General features: G+C 43.3%; 1 protein-coding gene across 2 annotated transcripts in view; it reads left to right on the top strand.

Moving 5' to 3' along the window:
* The window catches only part of sgpl1 (sphingosine-1-phosphate lyase 1), a 70840-nt gene that overhangs the window by 34709 nt on the left and 9992 nt on the right, over positions 1 to 26139 (top strand). For both annotated transcript variants that reach the window (XM_078530933.1, XM_078530932.1), the window contains exons 7-11: positions 12266 to 12354; positions 16675 to 16783; positions 20295 to 20393; positions 21633 to 21779; positions 22658 to 22896. In XM_078530933.1, the coding sequence (XP_078387059.1) occupies positions 12266 to 12354; positions 16675 to 16783; positions 20295 to 20393; positions 21633 to 21779; positions 22658 to 22896 (683 nt within the window). The remainder of the gene's footprint in view (positions 1 to 12265; positions 12355 to 16674; positions 16784 to 20294; positions 20394 to 21632; positions 21780 to 22657; positions 22897 to 26139) is intronic.

Below are 26139 nucleotides of genomic sequence, written 5' to 3' on the forward strand. Positions count from 1 at the left end.
CTGTGGTCAATTGCTGCTGTTCAGCTAGTTATAATGAAAGACGTCTACCTGGGAGCGATGGTCGGTGCAATGTTATATAAGTCCAATCATTGCAGACCAGCAGCCAATAATAACAGTGTAATTAAATCAGTAGAATACAAGTCTAAGGCCATCATTGCTGAGAATAGGTTTTGCTTCTAGTCAGGTCGTACAGTTCTTGTCACTGGGAATGTTCCAGATGTTTGCAGATTCCGCTGACTGCACAGAGACGCTTCAACCTTTTCAAGAACCTTTGAGAGCAGAAGGTGCTCACCATTACAGGACCGTTATTTAAAGTTCATAAAAGATACAGGACATGGGTACAAAGGTTTTTACCGGAACTGAGAGAGGCAATGATGATCAGGAAAGACTATAAAGCCTGGGTGTCTCTTCTCTGGAAAAAAGAAGGCTTAAGGTGTGAACTGTTGGAGGTCTTCAAAGGGTTTGATTTGACAGGGGTGCCATCAAAAAGTTGTTCCTATTTTCTGGGGGAGAAACTTCTTTAGCCAGAGGGTGGTGAGAATGTGGAACTCACTACGACAGGGAGTGTTTGAGGTGAATAGTGTAAAGATAAAAGTTAGATATAGATAAAGTTAAAGAGAAGCTGGGTAAAAGCATGAGGGAGAATAGAATAGAAGGATATGCTGATAGGCTGAAATGAAATAAGATGGGAGGAGGCTTGGGTGGAGCATTAACACTGATATGGATCTGTTAAGCCATGCTTCTGTGCTGTAAATGTGATTAAAAGTGGTTGAAAATGTTTTCATGGCTGATGCCTGGAATCAGTTTTCCACCTAAAGTGATTAACATTTAGAATCTGGTTAGGATACTGGAGGCAAAGAATTCAGAATCATAACACAACACACGAAATAGAAGCAGGAGTAGACCAGTAGCCTGATGGCTGATGTTGACCTTCAACTCCATTTTTCTGCCCGCTCCCCGTATCCCTTTATTTCCTGAGACACCAAAAATTTGTCTATCCCAGCCTTAAATGTATTCAACAATGGAGCATCCACAACCCTCCAAGGTAGAGAATTCCAAAGAGTCACAACCCAAGCAGATCAGCCATGACCATGTTGAATGGCGGAGCAGGCTCGAGGGGTCGAATGGTCTACTCCTGTTCGTAGTTCTTATGTTTTTATGAAGTAATTTCTCCTCATCTCCCTTATCCTGAGGCTGTTCCCCTGTGTTTTAGACTGCTCAACTAGTAGAAACAATCTCTCAACGTTTACCCTATCAAGCCCCTTCAGAATTTTGTAGGTTTCAATGAGATTGCTTCACGTTCTTTTAAACTCCAGACAATATAAGCCCAATTTACGCAGCCTCTCAACAGAGGGAGACGTGATGATGTAGTTATATTGTTGCTGGACTAGTAATCCAGAGACCCAGGGTAGTGCTCTGGGGACCCGGGTTTGATGGTGGAATTTCAATTCAATAAAAATCTGGAATTAAAAGTCTAGTGATGACCATGAAACTATTTTCGATTGTCATAAAATCCCATCTGGTTCATTAAAGTCCTTTGGAGAAGGAAATCTGCCGTCCTTACCTGGTCTGGCCTACATGTGACTCCAGACCCATAGAGATGTGGTTTACTCAGTTGTATCAAACCGCTACAAAGTCTCAAAAAAGGAATGAAACTGGATGGACCACCCGGCATCGACTGAGGCACCGGAAACTACAATGGCAAACTCAGCTCTATTGACCCTGCAAAGTCCTCCTTACTAACATCTGGGGGCTAATGTCAAAATTTGGAGAGTGGTCTCACAGACGAGTCAAGCAAAAGCCTGACATAGTAAAATTAAAGCGCATGGGACTGGGGGTATTTTATTGAGATAGATAGAAAACTGGTTGGCAGCCAGGAAACGGAGAGGAGGAATAAACGGGTCTTTTTCCGAATGGCAGGCAGTGACTAGTGGGGTACCGCAGGGATCAGTGCTGGGACCCCAGTTATTCACAATATACATTAATGATTTAGATGAGGGAATTAAATGTAATATCTCCAAATCTGCAGATGACACAAAGCTGGGTGGGAGGGTGAGCTGTGAGGAGGATGCAGAAATGCTTCAGTGTGATTTGGACAAGCTGAGTGAGTGGGGAAAATGCATGGCAGATGCAGTATAATGTGGATAAATGTGAGGTTATCCATTTTGGTAGCAAAAACAGGAAGGCAGATTATTATCTGGATGGCTATAAATTGAGAGAGGGGAATGTGCAATGAGTGTCCTCGTACACCAGTCGCTGAAGGTAAGCATGCAGGTGCAACAGGCGGTAAAGAAGGCAAATGGTTTGTTGGCCTTCATAGCGAGAGGATTTGAGTACAGGAACAGGGATGTCTTGTTGCAATTATACGGGGCCTTGGTGAGATCACACCTGGAATATTGTGTGCAGTTTTGGTCTCCTTATCTGAGGAAGGATGTACTTGCTATAGAGGGAGTGCAGCGAAGGTTTACCCGATTGATTCCTGGGATGGCGGGACTAACATATGAGGAGAGATTGAGTCGGTTAGGATTATATTCGCTGGAGCTCAGAAGAATGAGGGGGGATCTCATAGAAACCTATAAAATTCTAACAGGACTAGACAGGGTAGTTGCAGGAAGGATGTTCCTGATGGTGGGGGAGTCCAGAACCAGGGGTCACAGTCTGAGGATATAGGGTAGACCATTTAGGACTGAGATGAGGAGAAATTTCTTCACCCAGAGAGTGGTGAGCCTGTGGAATTTGTTACCACAGAAAGTAGTTGAGACCAAAACATTGTATGTTTTCAAGAAGGAGTTAGATATAGCTCTTGGGGCGAAAGGGATCAAAGGGTATGGGGAGAAAGTGGGAGCAGTCTATTGAGTTGGATGATCAGCCATGATCATAATGAATGGCGGAGCAGGCTCGAAGGGCTGAATGGCCTACTCCTACTCCTGCTCCTAGTTTCTATGTCATCCTCATGGAATCATATCTCATAGATAATGTCACAGACACCACCATCACCATCCCTGGGTGTGTCCTGCTCCACCGGCAGCAGAGATCATAAGATGTGGGAGCAGAAGTAGGCCATTCGGCCCATTGAGTCTGCTCCGCCATTAAATGAGATCATGGCTGGTCTGATAATCCTCAATTCCACTTTCCTGCCTTTTCTCCTTTACTGATTAAAAATCTGTCTATATCAGCCTTGAATATATTTAACGACCCAGCCTCTACAGCCCTCTGTGGTAAAGAATTGCACAGATTAATTACCCTCAGAGAAGAAATTCCTCCTCATCTCTGTCTGAAATGGGCGACCCCTTACTATGAGAATAGGCCCTCTGGCCCTAGACTCCCCCACAAGGGGAAACAACCTCTCAGCATCTACCCTGTCAAACTTCCTAAGAATCTTTTATGTTTCAATAAGGTCACACAGAATCACAGAGTGCAGAAGAGGTCCTTCAGCCCATCGAGTCTGCACCGACACGTGAGAAACACCTGACCTACCTACCTAATCCCATTTACCAGCACTTGGCCCATAGCCTTGAATGTTATGACGTGCCAAGTGCTCATCCAGGTACTTTTTAAAGGATGTGAGGCAACCCGCCTCCACAACCCTCCCAGGCAGCGCATTCCAGACTGTCACCACCCTCTGGGTAAAAAAGTTTTTCCTCACATCCCCCCTAAATCTCCTGCCCCTCACCTTGAACTTGTGTCCCCTCGTGACTGACCCTTCAACTAAGGGGAACAGCTGCTCCCCATCCACCCTGTGCCCCTCATAATCTTGTACACCTCGATCAGATCGCCCCTCAGTCTTCTCTGCTCCAACGAAAACAACTCAAGTCTATCCAACCTCTCTTCATAACTTAAATGTTTCATCCCAGACAACATCCTAGTGAATCTCCTCTGCACACCCTCCAGTGCAATCACCTCTCATTCTTTTATACTCCAATGAGTACAGGCCCACCTACTAAACCTCTCCTCGTATGAAAATCCCTCCATACCTGGGATTAACCTAGTGAACCTTCTCCAGACTGCCTCCAATGCCAGTACATCTTTCCTTAGATAAGGGGACCAAAACTGTTCACAGTATTCTAGGTGTGGTCTAACTAGTGCCTTGTATAGTTTTAGCAAGACTTCCCTATTTTTATACTCCATTCTCTTTAAAATAAAGGCCAACACTCCATTTGCCTTCCCTGTTACCTGTTGAACTTGTATGCTAGCTTTTTGGGATTCATGCACGAGGATCCCCAAATTTCTCTCTGCTGCAGATTTCTGCAGTCTTTTTCCTTTTAAATAATATTCAGCTCCTCCATTCTTCTTGCCAAAGTGCATAACCTCACATTTTCCTACATTATATTCCACCTGCCAAGTTTTTTGTCCACTCACTTAACCTGCCTATATCCCTCTGTAGACTCTTTGTGTCATCCTCACCACTTGCCTTCCCACCTATTTTTGTGTCATCCGCAAACATGGTGCTAATACATTTATTTCCCTCATCCAAGTCATTAATATAAATTGTAAATATTTGTGGCCCCAGCACTGATCCCTGTGGCATTCCACTAGTTACAGGTTTCCATCCTGAAAATGCCCCCCTTATCCCAACTCTGTCTTCTATTAGTTAGCCAATCCTCTAACCATGCTAATATACTACCCCCAACACCATGGGCTCTTATCTTATTAAGTAGCCTTATGTGTGGTACCTTATTGAACGCCTTTTGGAAATCTAAATATGTTACAGCTTCTTTATCTATCCTGCTTGTGACCTCCTCAAAGAATTCTAATAAATTTGTCAGGCATGATTTCTCCTTATGAAGCCATGCTGATTCTGCTTGATTATATTATTCATTTCTAAATGCTCTGCTATTACATCCTTTATAATAGACTCTACCATTTTCCCAATGAAGGATGCTAAGCTAATTGGCCTATAGTTAACTGTTTTTTTGTCTCCCTCCCTTTTTGAATAAGGGTGTTACATTGGCAGTTTTCCAATCCTCTGGGACTTTTCCAGAATCTAAAGATTCTTGGAAGATTATTACCAGTGCATCCACTATCTCTGTAGCTACTTCCTTTAATATCTTAGGATGCAACCCATCAGGTCCAGGGGACTTATTGGCCTTTAGCCCCATTAGTTTCCATAATATTTTTTCTCTAGTGATTGTTATTGTATTTATTTCCTCCCCCCCTTCCACCCTTTTGCCCCTTGATTATTTAGTATTTTTGGAATGCTATTAGTGAAGACTGTAAAGTATTTATTCAACTCCTCTGCCATTTCCTAGTTCCCCATTATTTCCCCAGCCTTATTCTCTAAGGGGCCTATGTTCACTTTGGCCTCTCTCTTCTTTTTGTACATTTAAAGGAGTTCTTACTGTCCATTTGTAGGCTTACAAAGCAAAAGGATATGGCAGCATTGCAGGGCAGCTATTTAGGCAATGATACCCAGAATGTGACAGGAAGGGACAGAGTGTCCAAACATCATAAATCAGCAGCAAATATGGTCAAAGGGGGGAAAAATGATTAAAAAGGCAAAATTAATGGCTCTTTACTTAAATGCACGTAGTATTCGGAACAAAATAAATGAATTAACGGCACAAATAGAGGTTTTCTAATTCCTTTCTATTATTGCACAGTAATTTAATGTCAATTCAGACCTCTGAGATGGTGGTGTAGTGGTCATGTCATTGGAATAATAATCCAGAGGTCCAGGCTAAAGCTCTGAGGACCCAGGTTTAAATCCCACATGGCAGCTGGTGGGATTTAAATTCAAGTAATCAATTAGAAAAAAAATTTGAAACTGAAAGCTAATCTCAGCAGTGGTGACCATGAAACTACCATCAATTGTCATAAAAACACATCTGGTTCAGAGATGTCCTTTGGGAAAGGAAATCTGCTGTCCTTACCTGGTCTGGCTTACAGACCTGGTCTCCGGACCCACAGCAATGTGGTTGACTCTTCACTGCTCCTCTGAAATGGCCTAGCAAGCCACTCAGTTCAAGGGCAGTTAGGGATGGGCAACAAATGCCCACATCCCATGAAACACTTTTAAAAAGAGCACAAGATCTTGAACCGATAAGGGGAGAAGAGATGTGCTGATGTTTGGTTGGAGTGGGGGTGTTCACTATGATGTTGGTTGTTTTAGCAATCAATCCCTGGTGTGGTTATAAAAAAAACCCCCTCCAATTTGTACAGTTCCATTCCCCTTCATTATCAGCTAATTGACCTTTCACAAAAGACAGACATTTTCAAGCAGTTCCTGGCAAGATGTCAGACCTGCTTGGCTTGAAATGACACTTCATGACTGATGCATAAACACATCAAGTAAATAACCTAATCCTCTAATATAGTGCTGCCAGGCAACATCCACTCAGTATGTTCTTTTTTTCTCCCAAGAATAATTTCTAATGGGTTTCATGGCATCCAACTTTGTTTATGCCACAGTCTAGACTTTGTGTCTTGTGGGATTACACAAGGTTTTCCAAATTCGGACTCAAAGCCCGTAATGGAAAAGAAGTGTAGTTCCAGGAAGTCTGACATGAAAGGGGACTGGATGCATACTTGGAAAGGAAAACATTTACAGGGCTGGGGAGGAACACCAAGATGGGGAGTGGGACTGATTTGGATATGTCTTTTTCAAAGAGGCGGTATGGTACGATGGGCCGAATGACTTCCTTCTGTGCTTTGCGATTTTGTGAACATGCATCCAGTTCCGCTTCTCATTATCACTGGGTTAAATCATTTCGAGAAGCCGACAGCAAATGCGGAGTACGCTGGCTATTCATTAATCTTTTCTGTTAGGCGTTGAGGATGGTGCAAAAATGAAGGAGCACGTTCGGAGAAATTTCTTTATGAAGATGGTTAATTCGACCGTGGATCAATGGAACAACGGTAGCTCTTTAAGAGCAAAAAATAACACAAGCATGATGGGCCAAATGGGCACCTGCTGTGCTGTAAAAATTCTACCGCTATGATGCATTATCCCATTAAAATTGATGACCATATTACTTCTGTCCTTTAAATTATCAGTCTCACCATATTTTCCCCAACAGAGAATTTCTTCTCTAGTGCTGTTTTCAGAAGGTTATGTTGAAAAAAAAAAGTGTCTGATTTGGGAACTAAGAGTCTCCCACCCTGTATAGTGAGCATGTTAGTGTGAGCGTGATTTTGTTGCTTTACGAGGCACAGAGTGAAACCAAATAGCAAAGTAGCAAATATATTTTAAACAAAACAGGACATCTCACCGAGCAGCTCCCCCTCCTAATTGTTAATAGTTACATCCAGAAACTCATCACTAAATTACTCACACCGTAACCAGGTGTGAACAGCTGGTTGAAACTGCTCAAAGACCCAAGTTTGTCTGAAATCAGCAAAACCTTTGAAATAGATAAGTACGGGGTAAAACTGAACTCATTCAGAATTCTGCTGTTCATATTCTAACTCGTGCTGAGTCCTGTTTACCTTCATTGGCTCCCACTTCAGCAATGCCTCAGTTTTGAAAATCTCATCCTTGTTTTCAAATTCCTCCATGGCCTCACCCATTCTTATCTCTGCTCTAGTCCTACAACCCTCACAGATTTTTGCGCTTCTCCAATCCTGGTTTCTTGAGCAGCCTTGAGTTTAATCGCTCCACCATTGGTGGTGATGTCTTCAGCGTCAGCTGCATTGGGCCTAAGATGTGTAATTCGCTCCCTGAACCCCTGTCTTTCCTGCTTTAAAGCTTCCTCGAAACCTACCTCTTTGACCAAACTTTTCCCTCCTGTCGTAATATCATCCAATGTGGTTCAGGGTCAGGTTTTGTTTAACATTCTTGTGAAGCTGGTTAGGACCCTTTACAAGGTGCTATATCAACGCAAGTTGTTGTTTTAAGTACTTATTAAAATATCAGAAACAGTTGCTGCACTTTCTGAGTTCTACATTTGGGATTGACCCCTGGAGCGATCACAAATGGTTAGTGCCATTTTCCCAATATAGGAGGCTGTGTAAGTGCTGGGGATTGTACAAAACCGTCTCCAGGGAGCAGCCAATTTAACTTGGGCAGCACATGTGTTGCTGCTGCAGCATGTGGGAGCTGCTGGACACCAAGATGATCCAGATTGAACACATCTGTAGTAAGTGTTTGCAGCTTGAGGAACATCGGATCCGAGTTGAGCTGGGGTCCGATCTGCAGACACTGTGCTACATTAGGGAGGGGGAAGTTACCTGGACACTTGTTCCAGGAGGCGGTCACACTCCTCAGATTAGGTAATTCAAATTTGGTCTGTGATCAGGGATAGGAGGGTGTGACTGCAGGTGAGGCAGGTATGGAGACCCAGGAGGTAGCGTTTGAGGAGCCTCGGCCCCTGCAATTGTCCAGCAGTTACGGGGTTCTTGCACGTTGTGTGGACAAGACCGCTGGCTGTGGGAAGAATGAGCGAACTGACCGTGGCATGGTGTGGGGAGCCATTCAAGTGGAGGAAGGAAATAGGAACATAGTAGTGGGAGGGGAAAGTATAATTAAGGGCATAGATACTGTTCTCTGCAGCTGAGCATGAGTCTCGAAGGCTGCGTTGCCTGCCCGGTGCCAGGGTTAAGGATATCTCCTCAGGGTTGGAGAGGAACTTGGAATGGGAGGGGAGTGATCCAGTTGTCGCCATCCACGTTGATACCAACAACATTGATAGGACTAGAAAGGAGGTTCTGCTGAAAGAATTTGAACAGTTAGGAGCTAAACTAGAAAGCAGAACCTCCAAGGTTCTGGGATTACTACCTGAGCCATGGGCAAACTGGCATAGGGTAAATAAAGTCAAGGAGTTAAATCATGGCTCAAAGATTGGTGTGGGAGGAATGGGTTTCAGTTCATGGGGCACTGGCACCAGTACTGGGGTAGAAGGGAACTGTTCCTGTGTGACAGGCTTCACTTGAACCGTGCTGGGACCAGTGTCCTGGCAAATCGAATAACTAGGGCTATAGAGAGGGCTTTAAACTAAATAGAGGGGGGAGGGTTCTGGAGAGGGGATACGTGGGGTTACAAAGCAAAATGATATGGCAGCATTTCAGGGCAGCTATTTAGGTGATGATATCCGGAGTGTGACAGGAAGGGACAGAGTGTACAAACATTAAAAAACCCAGCAATAAATAGGATCAAAGGGGAAAAAATGATAAAAAGGCAAAATTACTTTGCCTTTACTTTACTTAAATGCATGTAGTATTCGGGAACAAAATAAATGAATTAATGGCACAAATAGAGGTTAATGGGTATGATCTTATAGCCATTACGGAGACATGGTTACAGGGAGATCAAAGCTGGGAATGAAATATTCATCGATATGTGATTTTTCGAAAGGACAGGCAGGAAGGAAAGGGTGGTGGGGTAGCTTTGTTAGTACGAGATGGAATAAGTACAATAGCGAGAAATTATCTTTGATCGGAAAGATGTAGAATCCATATAGGTGGAGGTAAGAAATAACAAAGGGAAGAAGACACTAGTGGGAGTCAGTTTATAGGCCCCCTAACAGTAGCTATACTGTAGGACAGAGAATAAATCGGGGCATGTAAAAAAGGCAGTGCATTAATAATTGACTTTAATCTTCATGTAGATTGGGAAAATCACAGAAAGCTAACATGCAAGTTCAGGTAATAGGGAAAGCAAATGGTACGTTAGCCTTTATTTCAAAGTGAATGAAGTATAAAAATAGGGAAGTCTTGCTAAAACGATTCAAGGCACTAGTTAGACCACACCTAGAATACTGTGAATAGTTTTGTTCCCTTATCAAAGGAAAGATATACTGGCATTGGAGGCAGTCCAGAAAAGGTTCACTAGGTTGATTCTGAGTATGGAGGGATTTTCTTATGAGGAGAGGTTGGGCCTGTACTCATTGGAGTTTAGAAGAATGAGAGGTGTCCTTATTGAAACATATAAGATTCGTAGGGAGCTTGACAGGGTAGATGCTGAGAGGTTGTTTCCCCTTGTGGGAGAGTCTAGGACCAGAGGGCATAATCTCAGAGTAAGGGGTTGCTCGTTTAAGACAGAGATGAGGAGGAATGTCTTCTCTGAGGGCAGTGAATCTGTGAATTCTTTACTGCGAGGGCTGTAGAGGCTGGGTCGTTAAATATATTCAAGGCTGAGATAGACAGATCCCTAAGGGATCAAAGGTTATGGGGAAAAGGCAGGAAAGGAATTGAGGATTATCAGATCTCATTTAATGGCAGAGCAGACTTGATGGGCTGAAAGGCCCACTTCTGCTCCTATGTCTTATGGTCTTGTGGGTGTGTTATGGACATAATTCGAATGGTTTAAACAGTCATGTTCTCTTATTTGCTGTGTTGACTGTCAGTAGCGTCATAGTTCAAAGGGCGACTGTGAAGCTGCTTGTGACATTCCTCCTTACACCAGGATGACTGTACAGACCAGTCTTTCAGTAGGTGAATTGTCACACATATACTTTGGGCTGCAGCCTGAGTTCAGGCTCATCTACACTTTCCCCTAGAGTGGGCACATAATTATTGCACACATTGCCTTGCCCTTTACCTTGGAGTTGACCATCATCGCTGTTCAAATGGGAGGAGCTTGTGTTTAAGTCACCATAGTGACTAAGTGCTGGGCTGTGATGCAGTGAATCTAGATTTGGCCATTGTGCATCTGTTACAATTTCAAATTAGTGGTTCCCTGCGGCTGCCTTGATGGCAATTTAACTCCCGTCTTGTTTTGAAATCGATGCTTTGAACTGTTCATTGCTGCTTTTAATGCCTCCGTCCGGCTAAGTGGGAAGGCAGGTGACTGACGAAGCTGAAAGGTTATTATCTGTTATGGGGACTGTGTCTGTGCTGTAGCATTTTATTCAATAACAAATCAACAAATAATGCAGAGAAACAGGAACTGCAAATCCTGGCTTTGAGATATCAAGTTCCCTTGCTAGCAATGCCCACATTCCACGAATGAATAAAAAGAAGAGTTTTGTACGTGTACAGCAGTCCAGTGAATTTTTGAAGGAATTTTCCACATCAAATCCTATAGCATAGAAGGCTGCCATTCAACCCATCGTGCCTGCTCCATTCTTTGAAAGAGCGACCCAATTATTCCCACACCACGTTGCTCTTTCCCCATAGCCCTGCAGGTCCTTTTCCCTTTTCAAGTACACAATTCCCCGACAAGACTCAAAGTTGGGTCTTCAAACATTTTCAATCAGCTCTTTGCACCTTGTTTAAGCACAAGGAGATCCTGGATTCAGCTGCTGACAAATAGGAGAGACTGATGCTTACTGAGAGTTCCTGTATCTTAAAAAAGTTTTACTTCACTATTTGGTTTCACTGTCCACTTTATTTAGCAGGCAAATCACGCTCACACCAATGGTGGTGACTGTCATTTGCAAAAAAAAAAAAATTGCTTTCTGTCCTTCACAATCTCCTCTGAAAAATGTCGTCCTCTCCTCCTTGACTCATCCATCACTGGAGTCTCACGCCCGCTGCTCTTCAGACTCAGCTGTAATGGACTAGGGACAGTGACTTTATGAATCGGAACTCCTGCCCAGAGCTCACTGCAACATTTAGGTTCCTACATAGAAGCGGATCAGAGCCGTGGGGAGGTGGTGAAGGATAAATCAGGAAAGACTAATTTGGGAAGAGGAGTGGAGGGGAGGACAGAGCAGGAAAGTCCCTGAAGAAACAGAGAGGAAAAGTGAATTGGTAGGAACTGGAGGAAGTTTGAACAAGAGTGACTCCATAAACTGGACAGGGAAGGGCAATAAATTGTTTCATCGAATGTTAAAATGTTTAAAGTTTCACACCAGTAAACTACTGCATCTCTTTTTAAAAAATATATAGCCTGGGATTTTTTAAGTCCATCTAAGAGGACAGGTGGAACCTCAGTTTAATGTATCATCCCAAACATCATTGGATAGTGCAGCATTCACTCTACTCTGTATTGCACTTCAAAGTGTCAGCTTAGATTATGGGCCCAAGATTCTGGAGTGGGACTTGAACCCACAACATCTAGACTGAGTGCTGTGCTACCTACTGAGCCATGGCTGGCACTTGAAAATCAGTAATTGTGAATGCATTTTTAAGATCAGCAGAGTGGGATTATTTGAATAGCTCTTTGGAAGAGCCAGAACAAGAATGCTGGGCTGAATGGCCTCCTTTTGTGCTGTGTAATTCCAAGATCTTGTTATTCATCAAGTATAAACGTTGCTCAGTCTGCCAAAGCGCTTACGTTGTAAGTGCTGACTTATGTAGCGTACTGAAAGGTTCCTTGGTGATGAGAGATGTCCAAGGATAGGAGAATGTAAAGGTCGTAAATCCTGAACTGGCCTTGCTTTTGCAGGTGACGTCTGGTGGGACTGAAAGCATCCTCATGGCTTGCAAAGCTTACAGAGACCTTGGGGCTGAACGAGGAGTGAAATATCCCGAAATGTAAGTTACAAGTGTCTTCCATGAAGAGGATGTGGGGTTATTTCCCTTTTATTACTAATGGATTTTTGAATATTCGATACTGTGAACTGTTACTTCGATTTTAAATTGTGAACTATTTCGATGCCTCTTTGGATTGATAAGTACGTTTGATTCATTGGACGTTTAATGACTAATTTTTCAATCCAGTTGCGCTCTCCAAGCTGTGATGCCACTAAGTTCATCGTGATTTCCTTCGCTGCATCATCGGTGGCTGTGCCTTCAGCTGCCTGGGCCCTAAATTCTGGAATTCCCTCCTGACCCTCTACCTCTCTCACTCCTCCTTTAAGATGCTCCTTAGAACTCACCTCTTTGACCAAGTTTTTTTGGTCACCTGGCCTAATATCACCTTTTGTGGCTCTGTGTCAGATTGTGTTTGATAACGGTCCTGTGAAGCGCCTTTGGGCGTTTGACTCTGCTGAAGGTGCTTTATAAATGCAAGTTGTTGTTGTTGTAAGTTGGAAAACAGACATCAGAGTTACTTCTTACTTTGCGCAAGCAAAAACTGGTATATCCCTGTCATTAAAGACCGAAGTATCAGCAATCTGATGAGCATGAGCATGGCACTGGTGCAAAATAAGGAGTAAATTGGAATAACAAAATGAAATAAAGAAAAGGCAAAAAGCTTGGGGATGAGACACTAAATAAATAGTGTCTTATTGTATAAGAAAGAAAGTTGCGATCTGGAATGCACTGGAATGAAAGGCTGGTGGACACATGCAGTATTAACTTTCAAAAGGAAATTGGATAAATACTTCAAAAGGAAATATTTGCAGGGCTATGGGGAAAGAACAGGGGGTTGGATAATTGGATAGCTCTTTCGAAGAGTTAGCACATGATGGGCTGAATGGTCTCCTCCTGCTTTATTTGATTCTATGAAGTACCATGGAGGTGCTGAGTGGATAAGTTACCTGTTTTTAAAAAAATTACAAGTTGATAGTCCCTGGAGAGCCTCGGTATAACTCAGGTTCAGAGAATCTCCTTTCAATAAGCATCCATCACCTTTTGAGTCTCTGTAAATGGCTCCAATTTAGTCGACACCTGTGGGATCTAAATAAATGATCACTTTAGTGCTTACCGTAGATTGAGTGACAATACAAAAGGTTTCTGTGTGAGGCTTATTAACATGATCTGTATGGCCTGGAAAAGCTAGTTATGCTAACCATATGGAGTGGGTTTATTGAGCAGAGGAAGGGTAATTTCAGTTACTCACTGATGTGTGTAATGTGTTGCTGAAAGCTGGTGTCTGTATAATAATCCAGAATGTGTTGTCACAATATGTTGGATGTGTCAGTTATAGAATGGTGAAAACTGTGAAAACGTGTGCAACATGCACAGCCTTGCCATGTGTCGCATTTAGGATAATAATTTCTCATGAGACCTACTTTGCTTAAAGATAAATATTTCCAAAAGATTTAAGTGTGTGTGTCATCTGCATCACACTCATCAACCATGAATGAAGGCAGGGACAATGACCTTGTGGGGCGGGGACAAATTGGGTTTATAATCAGGTGGGGCTGGGTTTGAACACATAACTCTCATGAAACTGTATCCATCGTCCGAGGGACATTTGCAGGCCTCGGTGTGTGTGGGTCGCTGTGCTGGCTGTTCTTGGGGTGTTAACAGCCTAGCCCGCAGCTGACCGAGGGAGATACTCCGTGTTTCATGTTGCCTACTGATCTAGCCTGAGGAGACAAGTTGCGACTATTAAAGGAAGCACTATCTTAATGTGAAAGTGTTTATCAAACCTTTCCGTTAGGCTGCTGGTCTCTCTATTGTTAAGAGGTTCTTTCATCGACCAGTATCCCTGTAAAAATGTAAAGTGAACAAAACTTTTTGAAGTGTGTTTATGTTTTAAAAGTCACTGCCTTTTTTAAAATTGAGATTTGGCTTTTGGTGAGAAGATTAAAGTTCCTTCTCCCTCATAAGGCCTTGCTGGACATGACTGTAATACTGTGACTTCCTGCAGCACTTTTCCTGACACACGTTGTTACAATGTTGGTAACTAAGGGAGGGTAAGTGGGTTGCTTTTAAGGCCTTGTTTACATCAGAGCTTGAAAGAAAACTTCTTTTCATCATCCGCGAAAATTTGGAAATGTGGGAAGGGAGAGTTTTAAACAAACTCGCATGGATACATCGCCTTGATCACGTCTCAGAAATTCACTAAAGTGCTTCTCATCCAACTAATTACTTTGAAACAAAAACTGAAAATGCTGGAAAAACTCAGCAGGTCTGACAGCATCTGTGGAGAGAGAAACAAGAGCTGATGTTTCGAGTCTGTATGATCCTGCTTCAGAGCTACAGAGAAGTGGAAATGTGATGTGATGAAATTTATACTGTTTAAGTGGGGTGGAGCGGGTGAAGCTGGATAGAAGGCCAGTGATAGGTGGAGGCAAAGGAGAGATTGCCAGAGATGTCATGGACAAAAGGACAAAGGGAGTGTTAATGGTGGTGGTAAGGGCTAAAAAAGGTGCTGATAGCGGCAAAGGAAAGGAAGCAGAATGTGATCTACTCAGAACATGGGTAAGCGCTCTGAAAAGAACAACATGAACAAGTCACAGATGGCTCTTGTGGGGGTGGGATGGGGGGAGGGGGAGGGGGCGGTGGTGGGGAAAAAGGATCGAAAATGGGATTAAAAAAGGGGGGGGGATAAAACAATGAATAAATGAAAAATAAGTGGATAAAAATTAAAAATGAATTTTGAAAAAAAGGGGTGAATAACTTTGAAATGCTGTTCTAACGCGGGAAACCTGGTAGCCAGTTAAGCACGGCAGAGAACTAGGCCACAGGGAAGGTACTTGTAACTATTAAATAAGATCATTAAAAAATATAGGAGCAGGAGTAGGCCATTCGGCCCTTGAGCCTGCTCCACCATTTAATAAGATCATGGCTGATCTCATCGTAACTTTGGGCCTAAACTTCAGAGGGAGCGCTGAGCTGTTTGCTTTGCTGTCTTCCAGATGAGACTAAGGTCCCATCCGTCTATTGAGGTGGATGCAGAAGACTCCATGTCAGAGAACAGCAGTGTCTCGGCCAGCATTTATTTTGTGGGATCTTGCTGTGCGCAAATCAGCTGCCATGTTTGCCTACAAAAGAAGCATTTCTTGATTCTTGACCACGTTTCCCATTATAAATTGCGATGGCAACATTTGCCACTCATTATTTTTATGTCGACTGTAACAACGTAGTTACAACCTGTGGTCACTAAGTGGCCCCAGGTTTCTGAAGTTTTCCCCACGCCATCACCCTCTTCCATTTAAGAAAAAACCGTATTATGCAATTGATCTTGAACTCGGCCACAGGGAAGGTACTTGTAACTATTAAATAAGATCATTAAAAAATATAGGAGCAGGAGTAGGCCATTCAGCCCCTTGAGCCTGCTGCACCATTTAATAAGATCGTGGCTGATCTCATCGTAGCTGAAACTCCACTTTCTTGCCTGCCTGCCCACCACAACCCTTAACTCCCTTGTAGTTCAAAAAATCTGTCTAACTTAGCTTTGAATATATTCAATGACTCAGCCTCCACTGCTGTCTGGGGTAGAGAATTCCAAACACTAACATAGAGTCATAGAGTTTTACAGCACAGAAAGAGGCCCTTTGGCCCATCATGTCTGCGCCTGTCATCAAGCCCCCATCTACTCTAATCCCATTTTCCAGCACTTGGCCCATAGCATTCTATGCTATGGGGTTTCAAGTGTTCATCTAAATACTACTTAAATGCTGTAAGGTGGTTCCCGCCTCTACCACCCTTTCAGGCAGTGAGTTCCAGATACCCCCCACCGTAACAACTCTGAGAGAAGGAATTCCTCCTCGTCTCCATCTTAAATAGGAGAACCCTTATTTTTAAATTGTGACCCCTAGTTCTAGATTCCCCCACAAGAGGTAACATCCTCTCAGCATCTACTCTGTCAAACCTGCTCAGAATCTTATATTAAGATTAATCAATAAAAATGTTTCTGTTTGTACAGTAAAATATTGTTTTTTATGTCCTTTGGTTACCTTGTTGGAGGTGATGTGCAGAGGGCATTTATATAAAATGTCAGGTGGTTAGATCCAGTGTGATTGAGGTCGTTGAGTCCTGTGCTTGACTGACATATTTGTAGTGAAGGTGCATTAGTTGGGTTGGTACAGTTGCAGATGAGCAATGTACCTCCTGGCCTGTAGGAATTGCAGAGACGAAACGACTGCACTGGCTAGTTGTCCTATTGTATGGACTGCACGGCTCAGCTTGTTGTCCAAAACAGTCAATACCAGTGTTAAATCCCGTGTGTCTCTTTTCCAGCGTCGCTCCCATAAGTGCCCATGCTGCTTTCGACAAGGCTGCTCAATACTTTGGGATGAAAGTAGTACACGTACCATTGGACAAAAGAACAATGCAAGTGGACGTGAAGGTAGGTGCCCGATAAGATTCCTGCTCCTGAAATTGCACTTATAAATGCTGCTTTTTACTGAGATGTTGTTGGAGTTCAGCACTGAACTTGATCCTTTCAGCAGCCATTAACTTTGGATTCATGACTGTTTTGCTTATGCAAATGATGAGTCTGGGTAGAATAACGTGGAAAATCTGTATTGAATGTAATGTCCATCAGCAGGAGTTCTTGGCTTCCCCTTCCCTGCCCGTCACCCAGCCTGTACAGTAAGGTCAAGTGTAAATATTCACTCTCTTTCTCCTCCTTTCATGGGCATGCTTTTTTAAAACTCTAGGACAACCAAGGTAGATACTTCCTGGCTTCACTTATGGCTCCCTGTGGATCTTGCCAACACTGAAACTGCTCTGCTGCCCTCTGTGCCTTGAGGCTCCATGTCTTTCATGAATGCCAATTTTTCATCGTTGCAGCTCAGTGGTATTGGTGAGACAGTTTAAACCTTGTGGCTGCTACATGTGGGTTCAGGGGGTGCTGTGTTGGGGAACGTGATGCTGTTCAGGATTTGCACTTCCCATAGGCAACCAGTAAACCCTGACGGAAGTGGGTATACATTGAGTAAGGAAAAGGATTGAACGCTGCATTTTGCAGTCAAATAGCCAAATACTTTGCTCTGTGGAGACTCAAGTAGCAATGATTGCCATTCGAGCCTGGTGTCTTAGGGTGGCCAGGACACGTGGGGTTGTATCCCAGTGAGGAGTCGACAACTCAGGGGAATAGAGGGGAGAGAAAACAGCCGCTGCTAAAACTCAAACTGGAAAAACCAGAGAGTCAGAAATACAAGTGTGAATAAAGCTGAGTTGCCTGGGCACCGTGGAGTGGTTTGTCAGAGTCTGAGTTGGGGGGCGGAGAGGGGTAGGAGTATACCTTGGCCATTCCTCATAGTGATGGAGAAAAGGTGTAATCTGTAGTGATGGGTGTAATATCAGCTGTTTGCTAACTGTAAGCAGCCTGACCTCTCAGAAATGAGGACGGGAAGCCCAGGGGAGGCGTCAGTTGCTTTTTACGGGCGTTTAATCACAGAAAAAACCTGGAAAAATCTGTTAGCTGCTATATCATAGAACCATTGAATGATACAGCACAAACAGAGGTCATTCGGCCCAACCTGCCTGTCATATGTGGCTAGGTAACAGCTTCTATTATTTGGAAAATAAAACTCCTCATTTTCTCTTTTGAAAATATCTCCCCAAACTGCGCTACGATTATAAACGCTTCATTTAAATATTTGCATGTCCTGTCCCCGACAGGTCACCCAGCGAAGGATAAATTACCTCGATTTTTCAATATGCATTGTTTACATCTGTCCTCTTCTAACTGTCTGATTAAAGCCTAAAAATATACTTTAAAAATACACACATGGAACATCACAGGCACATGGGGCTGTATTTTACGTGCCCCTGCCAAGTGTGTTTTACTTGGGGCGGGGGCGGACACACAGCCCGCTACCTTCATGCCCACCCTCATAATATGGGGTTTGGGGACGGGCACTGATATTGGCAATCCGGAGAAGGCGGGAGAATGGGGTTGAGAAACTTATCAGCCATGATTGAATGGCGGAGCAGACTCGATGGGCCAAATGGCCTAATTTCTTCTCCTATGTCTTATGGTCTATTCAAATAGCGGGCGGCCTGATTTTTAAATAAATAAGTTCTTCAAAGAGCAGGAAAGAAATGGGTGGGGGGTGGGGGGAAGGTTTGCTCTTTTGGGGCTGCCCTTGGCCGATCGTGGGGTGGCCAATCAAACACCCACCCCTTCCTTCCTACCCGCCCACAGCCAGTTGGATTGGCCAGCAGCTCCAGAGCGTGGGATTTCCTCCTCCGCAGTGAGAGGCTGAAGTCCCTCTGGGCCCTCCTTTAGCCGCCTTGCAGCGCTTTATGGCTGGGGCACATTGGCATGGAGCGAGTCGACTCCACAGTAACTTTACTTTCGGGGTGGGGCGATGGGCAGGGAGAGGTGGCGAGTTGTCTTCCCTCCACCCCACCCCCAAACAGTGGTATTATTCAGCCTGTAGTTAACGTTAATGGGATAGAACTTGAAATGACATTTTCTTAAATATTTGCCTACGCAATGTTAGATCCCAGATGTCCACCTTTTAATCCAATGCATTCTAATACTGTGGTTAACCTGCCAATTTAGGTGCATACTAGTCATGCAATCATTAATATTGTTTACAAAAATAAATGGTAGCTCACCATCACCTTTTCAAGGGATTAGGGATGTGCAATAAATGCTGATCTTGCCAGTGATGCTCACATCCCATGAAAGAATTAAAAACAAAGTATTTTCTCAAATATAAACAAGGACAAGCATACCACACCCTATAGTGCAGTCTGGCTAAGAGCTTCACTTGAATGCAAATAGCCCGGCTGATTAAACATTTGTCTGTGTTTGCACACTGAATTGTAATTTAATCTATTAATGTGCCATTCACAAATGGGACGCACCATGTTTATAAACCAAGGCTGCGGTGAGCAGGAGTTCTGTGTGGTCAGTTTTTTGTCAGTCTGGTTCTGCTATTGCTCTTCATGTCTGGCTGAACCATAACAAGTGCCCTCGGTCTTCATTGCTCTCTGCCAGAATAACCCAGGTCTTCATCCAAAAGAGCAACGATAACTCCCAATGCTAAACATTTCCTTAAAAGCTTCTCGTTCCCAGCATCTCCATTAACAAGTGCAAGAAGCTCAGGGAGTTTTTATTCATTTCAAGTGAGACCATCTGTTGGCCCTATTCTCCCTTGTGTACTAAGCTAGACTGTGGTCCCCCCCATCACCCCCAGGAACCCCCTGCCTTACTCACACCTTTCTCTAGTTTCTCTCTTTATGCCCTCTCTGAATTTCAATTTTTTGTGAAGCGCACACACACCTTCTGCCTCCTTGATCACCCCCCCATTCCTCCTAAACTACTGACCCCCAGATTCCCTTCCTGATTCCCATGCTAGTTAATGTTGTAAATGGGTTCCTTTCCTCATGAAATGACCCTGCCCCTTTCAAAACCATCATTATTGACCCCCCCTCCTCAAAATAAATCACCCTTCCATTCTTGCAAACTTCAAATCCATCGTCAAACACCCCTTCCCTCTGCAAGGTTCTTGAACGTGTTTCACCTCCTAAATCCATGCCCATCTGAACTTGGGTTTGAATCTGATGTTAAGATTCCTGGAATTCCTTCCCAAAACCTCTCTTCCTTTTTAAGAAACTTCCTAAAACCTTCCTCTTTGACCAAGCATTTTTGGTCATCTGCCCTAATATCTCCTTAATGTGGCTTGGTGTTACATTTTATTTGATAATCGAGCCTGTCAAGAGTCTTGGGATGTTTTTCATCACGTCAAAGCTGCTATGTAAATGCAAGTTGTTGTTGTTGGTTCAACGAGTGGAGCCTGTGATTGCTAATGCAGGCGTTCCAGTTTGCTTTCGGAAGTGGTTGGACAAATGAATCTTTGAGCTTCCTGAAGCTAACTTGACTTTGCCTCTGTCTCCAGGCCATGAAAAAAGCCATCTCCAGGAACACAGTGATGCTGGTTTGTTCTGTGCCACAGTTTCCCCATGGTATTATGGACCCAGTCGAGAAGGTTGCCAAGGTACTTTCCTGGTCCATTTATTAACTTGGTTGCTGTGGAGTGACTACATTGGGAACTACAGGATTTATTTGACAAAGTTAAGAACCTTTTGGTGGAGGTAGAAGATGGGAAACTCTCTCGATGCTTTGTTTTTCCATGTCTTTTGTACAGTTTAAATAAAAATAGTAGTTGAAGGAAAAATACTTGAGGTAGGGTGCTCCAATTTTGTAATTGCTTAAAAGATATGTCCGTCCAGAAGCCTTTCAATGATTTATTATAGATTGTTGAAGCTTTTGTTTTTATGTAATCTTCTTCCCCAAAGAATGATTATGAGGAGGAATTGGATTTGAGGAGTTATTAATTTCCACAGTGTGTGGGGATTATATATCTATCTATATATATATATATATATATATATATAAAATCCTCCTGGGCACCTTCTTGGCACTTTCACCTTGTTATTGCACAAGATCTGCACCCTGGACATTGGTAACTGGGTCAAATGACCATTCATGGTGTGGGAGCCTCTATGTGCATTAGGGTGAAGGGGTTGTGTGAGAGCTTGGGGCAGAAGGGGAGATAGGGGGTGGGAAGGGGTTGTGTGGGGGAAGGGTCGTTAGTCCTAAGTCACATCCATAGCCCAAAATTGCTCATTTCCGGTGGGAAGCATTTTTCTAGCTGTCACACACAGAAACCAGAGGGTATAGAGATTTACTAGAATGGTACCAGGGACTTCAGTTATGTGGAGACACTGGAAAAGCTGGGACTGTTCTCCTTAGAGCAGAGAAAGTTAAGGGTAGATTTGATAGAGGTGTTCAAAATCATAAATGGTTTTGATATAATTAATAAAAAGAAACTTTCTACAAGCACCAGTGTTGGTAAGCAGAGGACACAGATTTAAGATAATTAGCAAACAAACTAGTAGGGTTGAGAACTTTTTTTGCTCGGTGAATTGTTCCGATCTGGAATGTGCTGCCTGAAATAGGGGTAGAAGCAGATTCAATAGTTACTTTCAAAAGGTAACTGGAGATGTACCTCAACAGGTGAAATTGCGGGTCTATTGGGAATGGAACTAGAACTGGAAAGCTTTTTCAAAGAACCAACACAGGCACAATGGGCCAAATGGCCTCTTCCTCCTTTGCTGTGTAATCCTGCCTCTGCATTCATGTAATGTGGTGATTATCTTGTTTTAAAATGTGTTTTGGAATTCACCTAATCACTTAAGAGTTAACAAAAATCATTTCTCCTCCTCCTCCTCAGCTGGCCCTGGAGTATGATATCCCCTTGCACGTAGATGCTTGTCTGGGGGGATTTCTCATTGTCTTCATGGAGAAAGCTGGTTACTCGCTGCTACCCTTTGACTTTCGTGTTAAGGGAGTAACAAGCATCTCTGCCGACACACACAAGGTAAGGTAGGCAATGAAGGTGAAACGCTGAATTGCAGCTGGCCCAAGGTGTGTGAGTGAGGCTGGTGTGGGATGGCATATAGGCAGTGGAGATTTTGGGTGAGCTGAGGTTTACGAAGGGGTTTAATAGGAAATTGGCCAGTGGTCACAGGAGACAGCCTTTGTGATGAAATGGATATCGACTTGGATGCAGCAGCTTGGGGTTGAATAGATTATGAACAGTCTGCTTTGGCCTAAAACAAAAGCAAGGGAAGCCAGTGAAATTGGTTATGAGGGAAGGGAGTTTGTGACAGGATAGGGAGAGGTGGGGTTTTGAAGATGAAACCTTTGATCTTCCCAATGTTTAACTGGAGGACACTGAGACTATTGCGACTGCAGGGGATGAAACATTATAGCTCTCAGAGTAATTCACTGTATGTCACATATATGAGAGATGTGGCAGGATACTAACTAAATGCCAATCTTTGGGTGATGAATCTTTGCAATTCTCTATCCCAGAGGGTGGTTGAGGCTTACCGAGTGAGTAAGTTCAAAGCAGAGGTTGATAAATTTCTATATACCAGTGACATCAAGCGATACGGGGATGGTGCAGGAAGATGGCATTGAGGTAAAAATCAGCCATGATCGAGTTAAATGGCGGAGCAGGCTCAAGGGGCTGAATGGATTACTCCTCCTATGTTCTGATGTTCCTTTGCTTATCTATACACAAAAGTTCCGTATTAAGTGGCCAGTTTTAAATTAAGCTGAACTTGCTGAAATGTTAAATTGAGCAAGCGATAAATCTCATTCTACCAGTTGCTTCCTTACTGTAATGTTTTTAACGACTAATTCCCACCCCTGCCCCCACCCCCACCCCACCACTTGTTTTCCTCCTCCCAGTATGGCTATGCTCCCAAGGGTTCGTCGGTTGTCCTGTACAGCATCAAGAAATACCGTCACTACCAGTTCTTTGTGGCCCCAGACTGGCAGGGAGGGATCTATGCATCGCCCACAATTGCTGGATCAAGACCAGGAGGGATCATTGCCGCTTGCTGGGCAACCATGGTGTACATGGGTGAGGATGGTTACGTTAAGGCCACCAAGAAGATCATTGAAACTGCGCGACATATTGAAGCACAGTAGGTATACTCTGCATAGAGTCTTTCAAGATTTAAATTATAACAAGAGATTAACAGAAAGAAAGAATTGCATATATGCAGGTCAGGTATCCTTTATCTGTAATCTGAAAACGGAACACATCCAAAAACCACACTTTTTTTTGAACTTCATTGACCTTTAGCTTGGGAAGTCCAGTTGTTTGTCTGCACGGTTTACCTTGCGATTTTTGTGATGAACATGTCAAAAAGAAACTTATTACAGGTGCCCTGTATTTATTATTCAGTGATATATCTTACTTTTCTAGTCATTCTATTTACTTTAGACTATAGCTAGCCTAGGCTTAGGCTATTGTAATACGAGTTTATATGTGGTATCCGAAAACCCAAATTATCCAAAATGCAATTTGCAATTGGCCCCGAGGGTTTGGAATGCTTTCCAGCTGAATGAAGTATTTGCAATACGTAGCCTCTGTTGAAATGTAGGAAACATCATAGCCAATTTGCACACAGCAAGATCCTACATAGGGCAATGTGATAATGATCAGATAATGTGTTTTAGTGATGTTGGTTGAGAGATAAATATTGACTAGGACATGGGATAGATAACTCCTTTAATCTTTGATAAAATACTGTCATGGGATCTTGGGAGGGCAGACAGGACCATGCTATAAACGCCTGAAATAATTTACTTTTGAATGAAATTTAAATTAAATGTAAGGGGGCTGAGGAATTTCTTCCCTTAGAGGCTCATTAGACTTTGGAATACTCCATCCAGTGGAGGCTGGGTCACTGAATATATTTAAGACTGAGTGAAACAGACTTTTGATTGACAACGGAGTCGAGGATAATGGAGGACAGGCATGAAAGTGGCGTTAAGGCCACAATCAGGTCAGCCATGACCTTATTGAATCGTGGAGCAGGCTCAAGGGGCTGAATGACCTACTCATGCTCCTATTTCTTATGATCTTATTTTTCCTTGCACCAACAGTGCAGTCGTGGAGAAAATACTTCCCCATCATGCTGCCTCACAGCTCTCTGATTAGCAATCACCAGTAGAGATTACTGGACAAATTGGATAATTCTCGGCGGTTGAACTCCTTTGGGTAATTTTAGGCTGGTGAACTCTTCAGGTTTAAAATGGGTTATTTATGGATTAATGGGCGGGTACGCTCTGAGATTGGAAGAATGTTTGTCCAGACCTGCCTGTGCCATGGTTGGGACTGTGGTTTCAGTGAGACTTGCATGGACAAATGAGGAAAGTAGGCATAAAACTATGCAACCACATTTCATCACTCAGGCTTGTTACTAAATGGCAAACTCATGAGCAAAATGCTAATTAAGCAAGTTTGATTCTCATCATCTCCTGTTGGGCAGACCACACTTACTCACTGGCCCCCTACAGTGAGGTTTCTCTGTCTGTGTCATCGTACGCATTCTTCTGAACTTTTGTCTCCCTGTATTTTTTTTGGTCTATCAGTTCTGGGCACTGCTCCTCAGGAGGGATGTATTGGCCATGGAGAGGGCACAGTACCAATTCACCAAAATGATACCAGGGTTTAGAGCATTCAATTAGAGGGTTTAAATTACTGACACCGTTTGCTTAAACTTAGGCTTTTATTTCTTGAGTTTAGCAGATCAAAATGTTAGATTTGTTGAGGGTAAACTCAGTAATTATTTCTTCTGGTTGGGAATTGAGAACAAGGGGACATAATCTTAAAATTAGAGCTTGACCATTTATGGACGATGTCAGGAAACACTTTTCCACACAGAAATCGGATAATTTGTCCCCAGAAACTGTGGGCGTTGGAGGATAACTGGAGCTTTCAAAGTTCAATCGATCGATTTTCAAAGGATTGTGGAGCTAATGTGGTGAAATGTTGAGGTACAGATCAGCCATCATCTAAATGAAGGATGGATGGAACAGACCCAGTTGGCTGAATGGCACCGTCCTGTTCTTACGTAACTGTGCCTGATGCTGTGCTTGGCAAATGCTTTGCTGACAGCTGAGAAATAATCTGGAGAGGGAATCCTAGCTGGTTACATTTTGTCCCTCCCTATGACTGTAATCTTCTCTGGCCCTTCAACCCTCCAGAATCTCTGCGTTTTGCCAATTCTGACCTCTTGTGTATCCCCCACTTATATCTTTCCACCATTGGCAGTGGCCCTGAGCTCTGGAGTAGAGTCCCTAAAACCCCTCTGCGCCTCTCTGCTTATTTAAGACCCAGCACTCAGTCCTGCCATGGGAGTGAGAGTCTACCTTAGATTATGCGCTCAAGTCTTTGGCACAGGACTTGAATCCATGACTCCCTGACTCCGGTTACAGAATAATCATGGTACCCACTGTGTGAGCCTCTCACTCTACCAAATCCAGGAACTCAAGGTGGTTAAAGAGTGGCTTAACAAAAAACTGAGCTGCTTCTTGCCTTCAAAGTTCACTGTGCACCCCTCACAGTCTGCACTTCTCACCAGGGCTTTTCTCCACAGACAGCAACGCACTCATTATGTATCATGGTTACTGCCCAGAGCTGCAAAACAACCTGAACAATCCCAAGTAAACACCGGACTTTACCGGACTTGGGATGGTATATTCTCAACACGAGTGCACTAGGCCTGTGTTGTTACTCTGTATAACGGGCAGTGCATCAGCCTGTGCACTTTGACAGGCAAGGCGAAGAATGATGTACAGCTATGATCTTCTTAAGTAAGAAAAACACTGTAGGAGGATGATTGAAAGAAAGGCATTTAGAGAATTGTTTGCAAATGGAATAAAGTGCAAACAGGGCTTAGGTTAATGGGACTTCGGAAGAAAGTGCTTCCATAATTTCACCCTTGACTGTCAAAACAAAGAACGTGCGCCCAGTTGTCCAAATGTGTTAACTCCCAAAAATTCAGCAGTGATTTGATGCAAACTCATGTCTATAAATGAGAGGGCGGAAAAATTTTGGTTTAGCACCACAAAAATAGGTGATGTGCTAGCGAGCCCCATTATGGGTGTGGACATGATCTGTTGTGGTGTTGATTGGATTAGGCAGGATGTTGCTTTGCTTCAACTAGTTTTCTACAGTTGCTTTGAGTTTCCCAACAACAGATGTTGATTGTTCTTCCTTCAGATGGCTGCTTTTTAGCCAGGATCCTCTAGGGAACCCCATGCATCCATTGTATTTACTTGTGTTGGTTTGAATAGTTTAAATCACAGTTCCGCTTAAAATGGACCAAAGAAAGCAAGGCTTACATTCATTTTAGCAACTTTCACAACCTCAGAAC

This window comes from Cetorhinus maximus, chromosome 27 (genome assembly GCF_964194155.1).
Source record: "Cetorhinus maximus chromosome 27, sCetMax3.hap1.1, whole genome shotgun sequence".
NCBI lineage: Eukaryota > Metazoa > Chordata > Chondrichthyes > Lamniformes > Cetorhinidae > Cetorhinus > Cetorhinus maximus.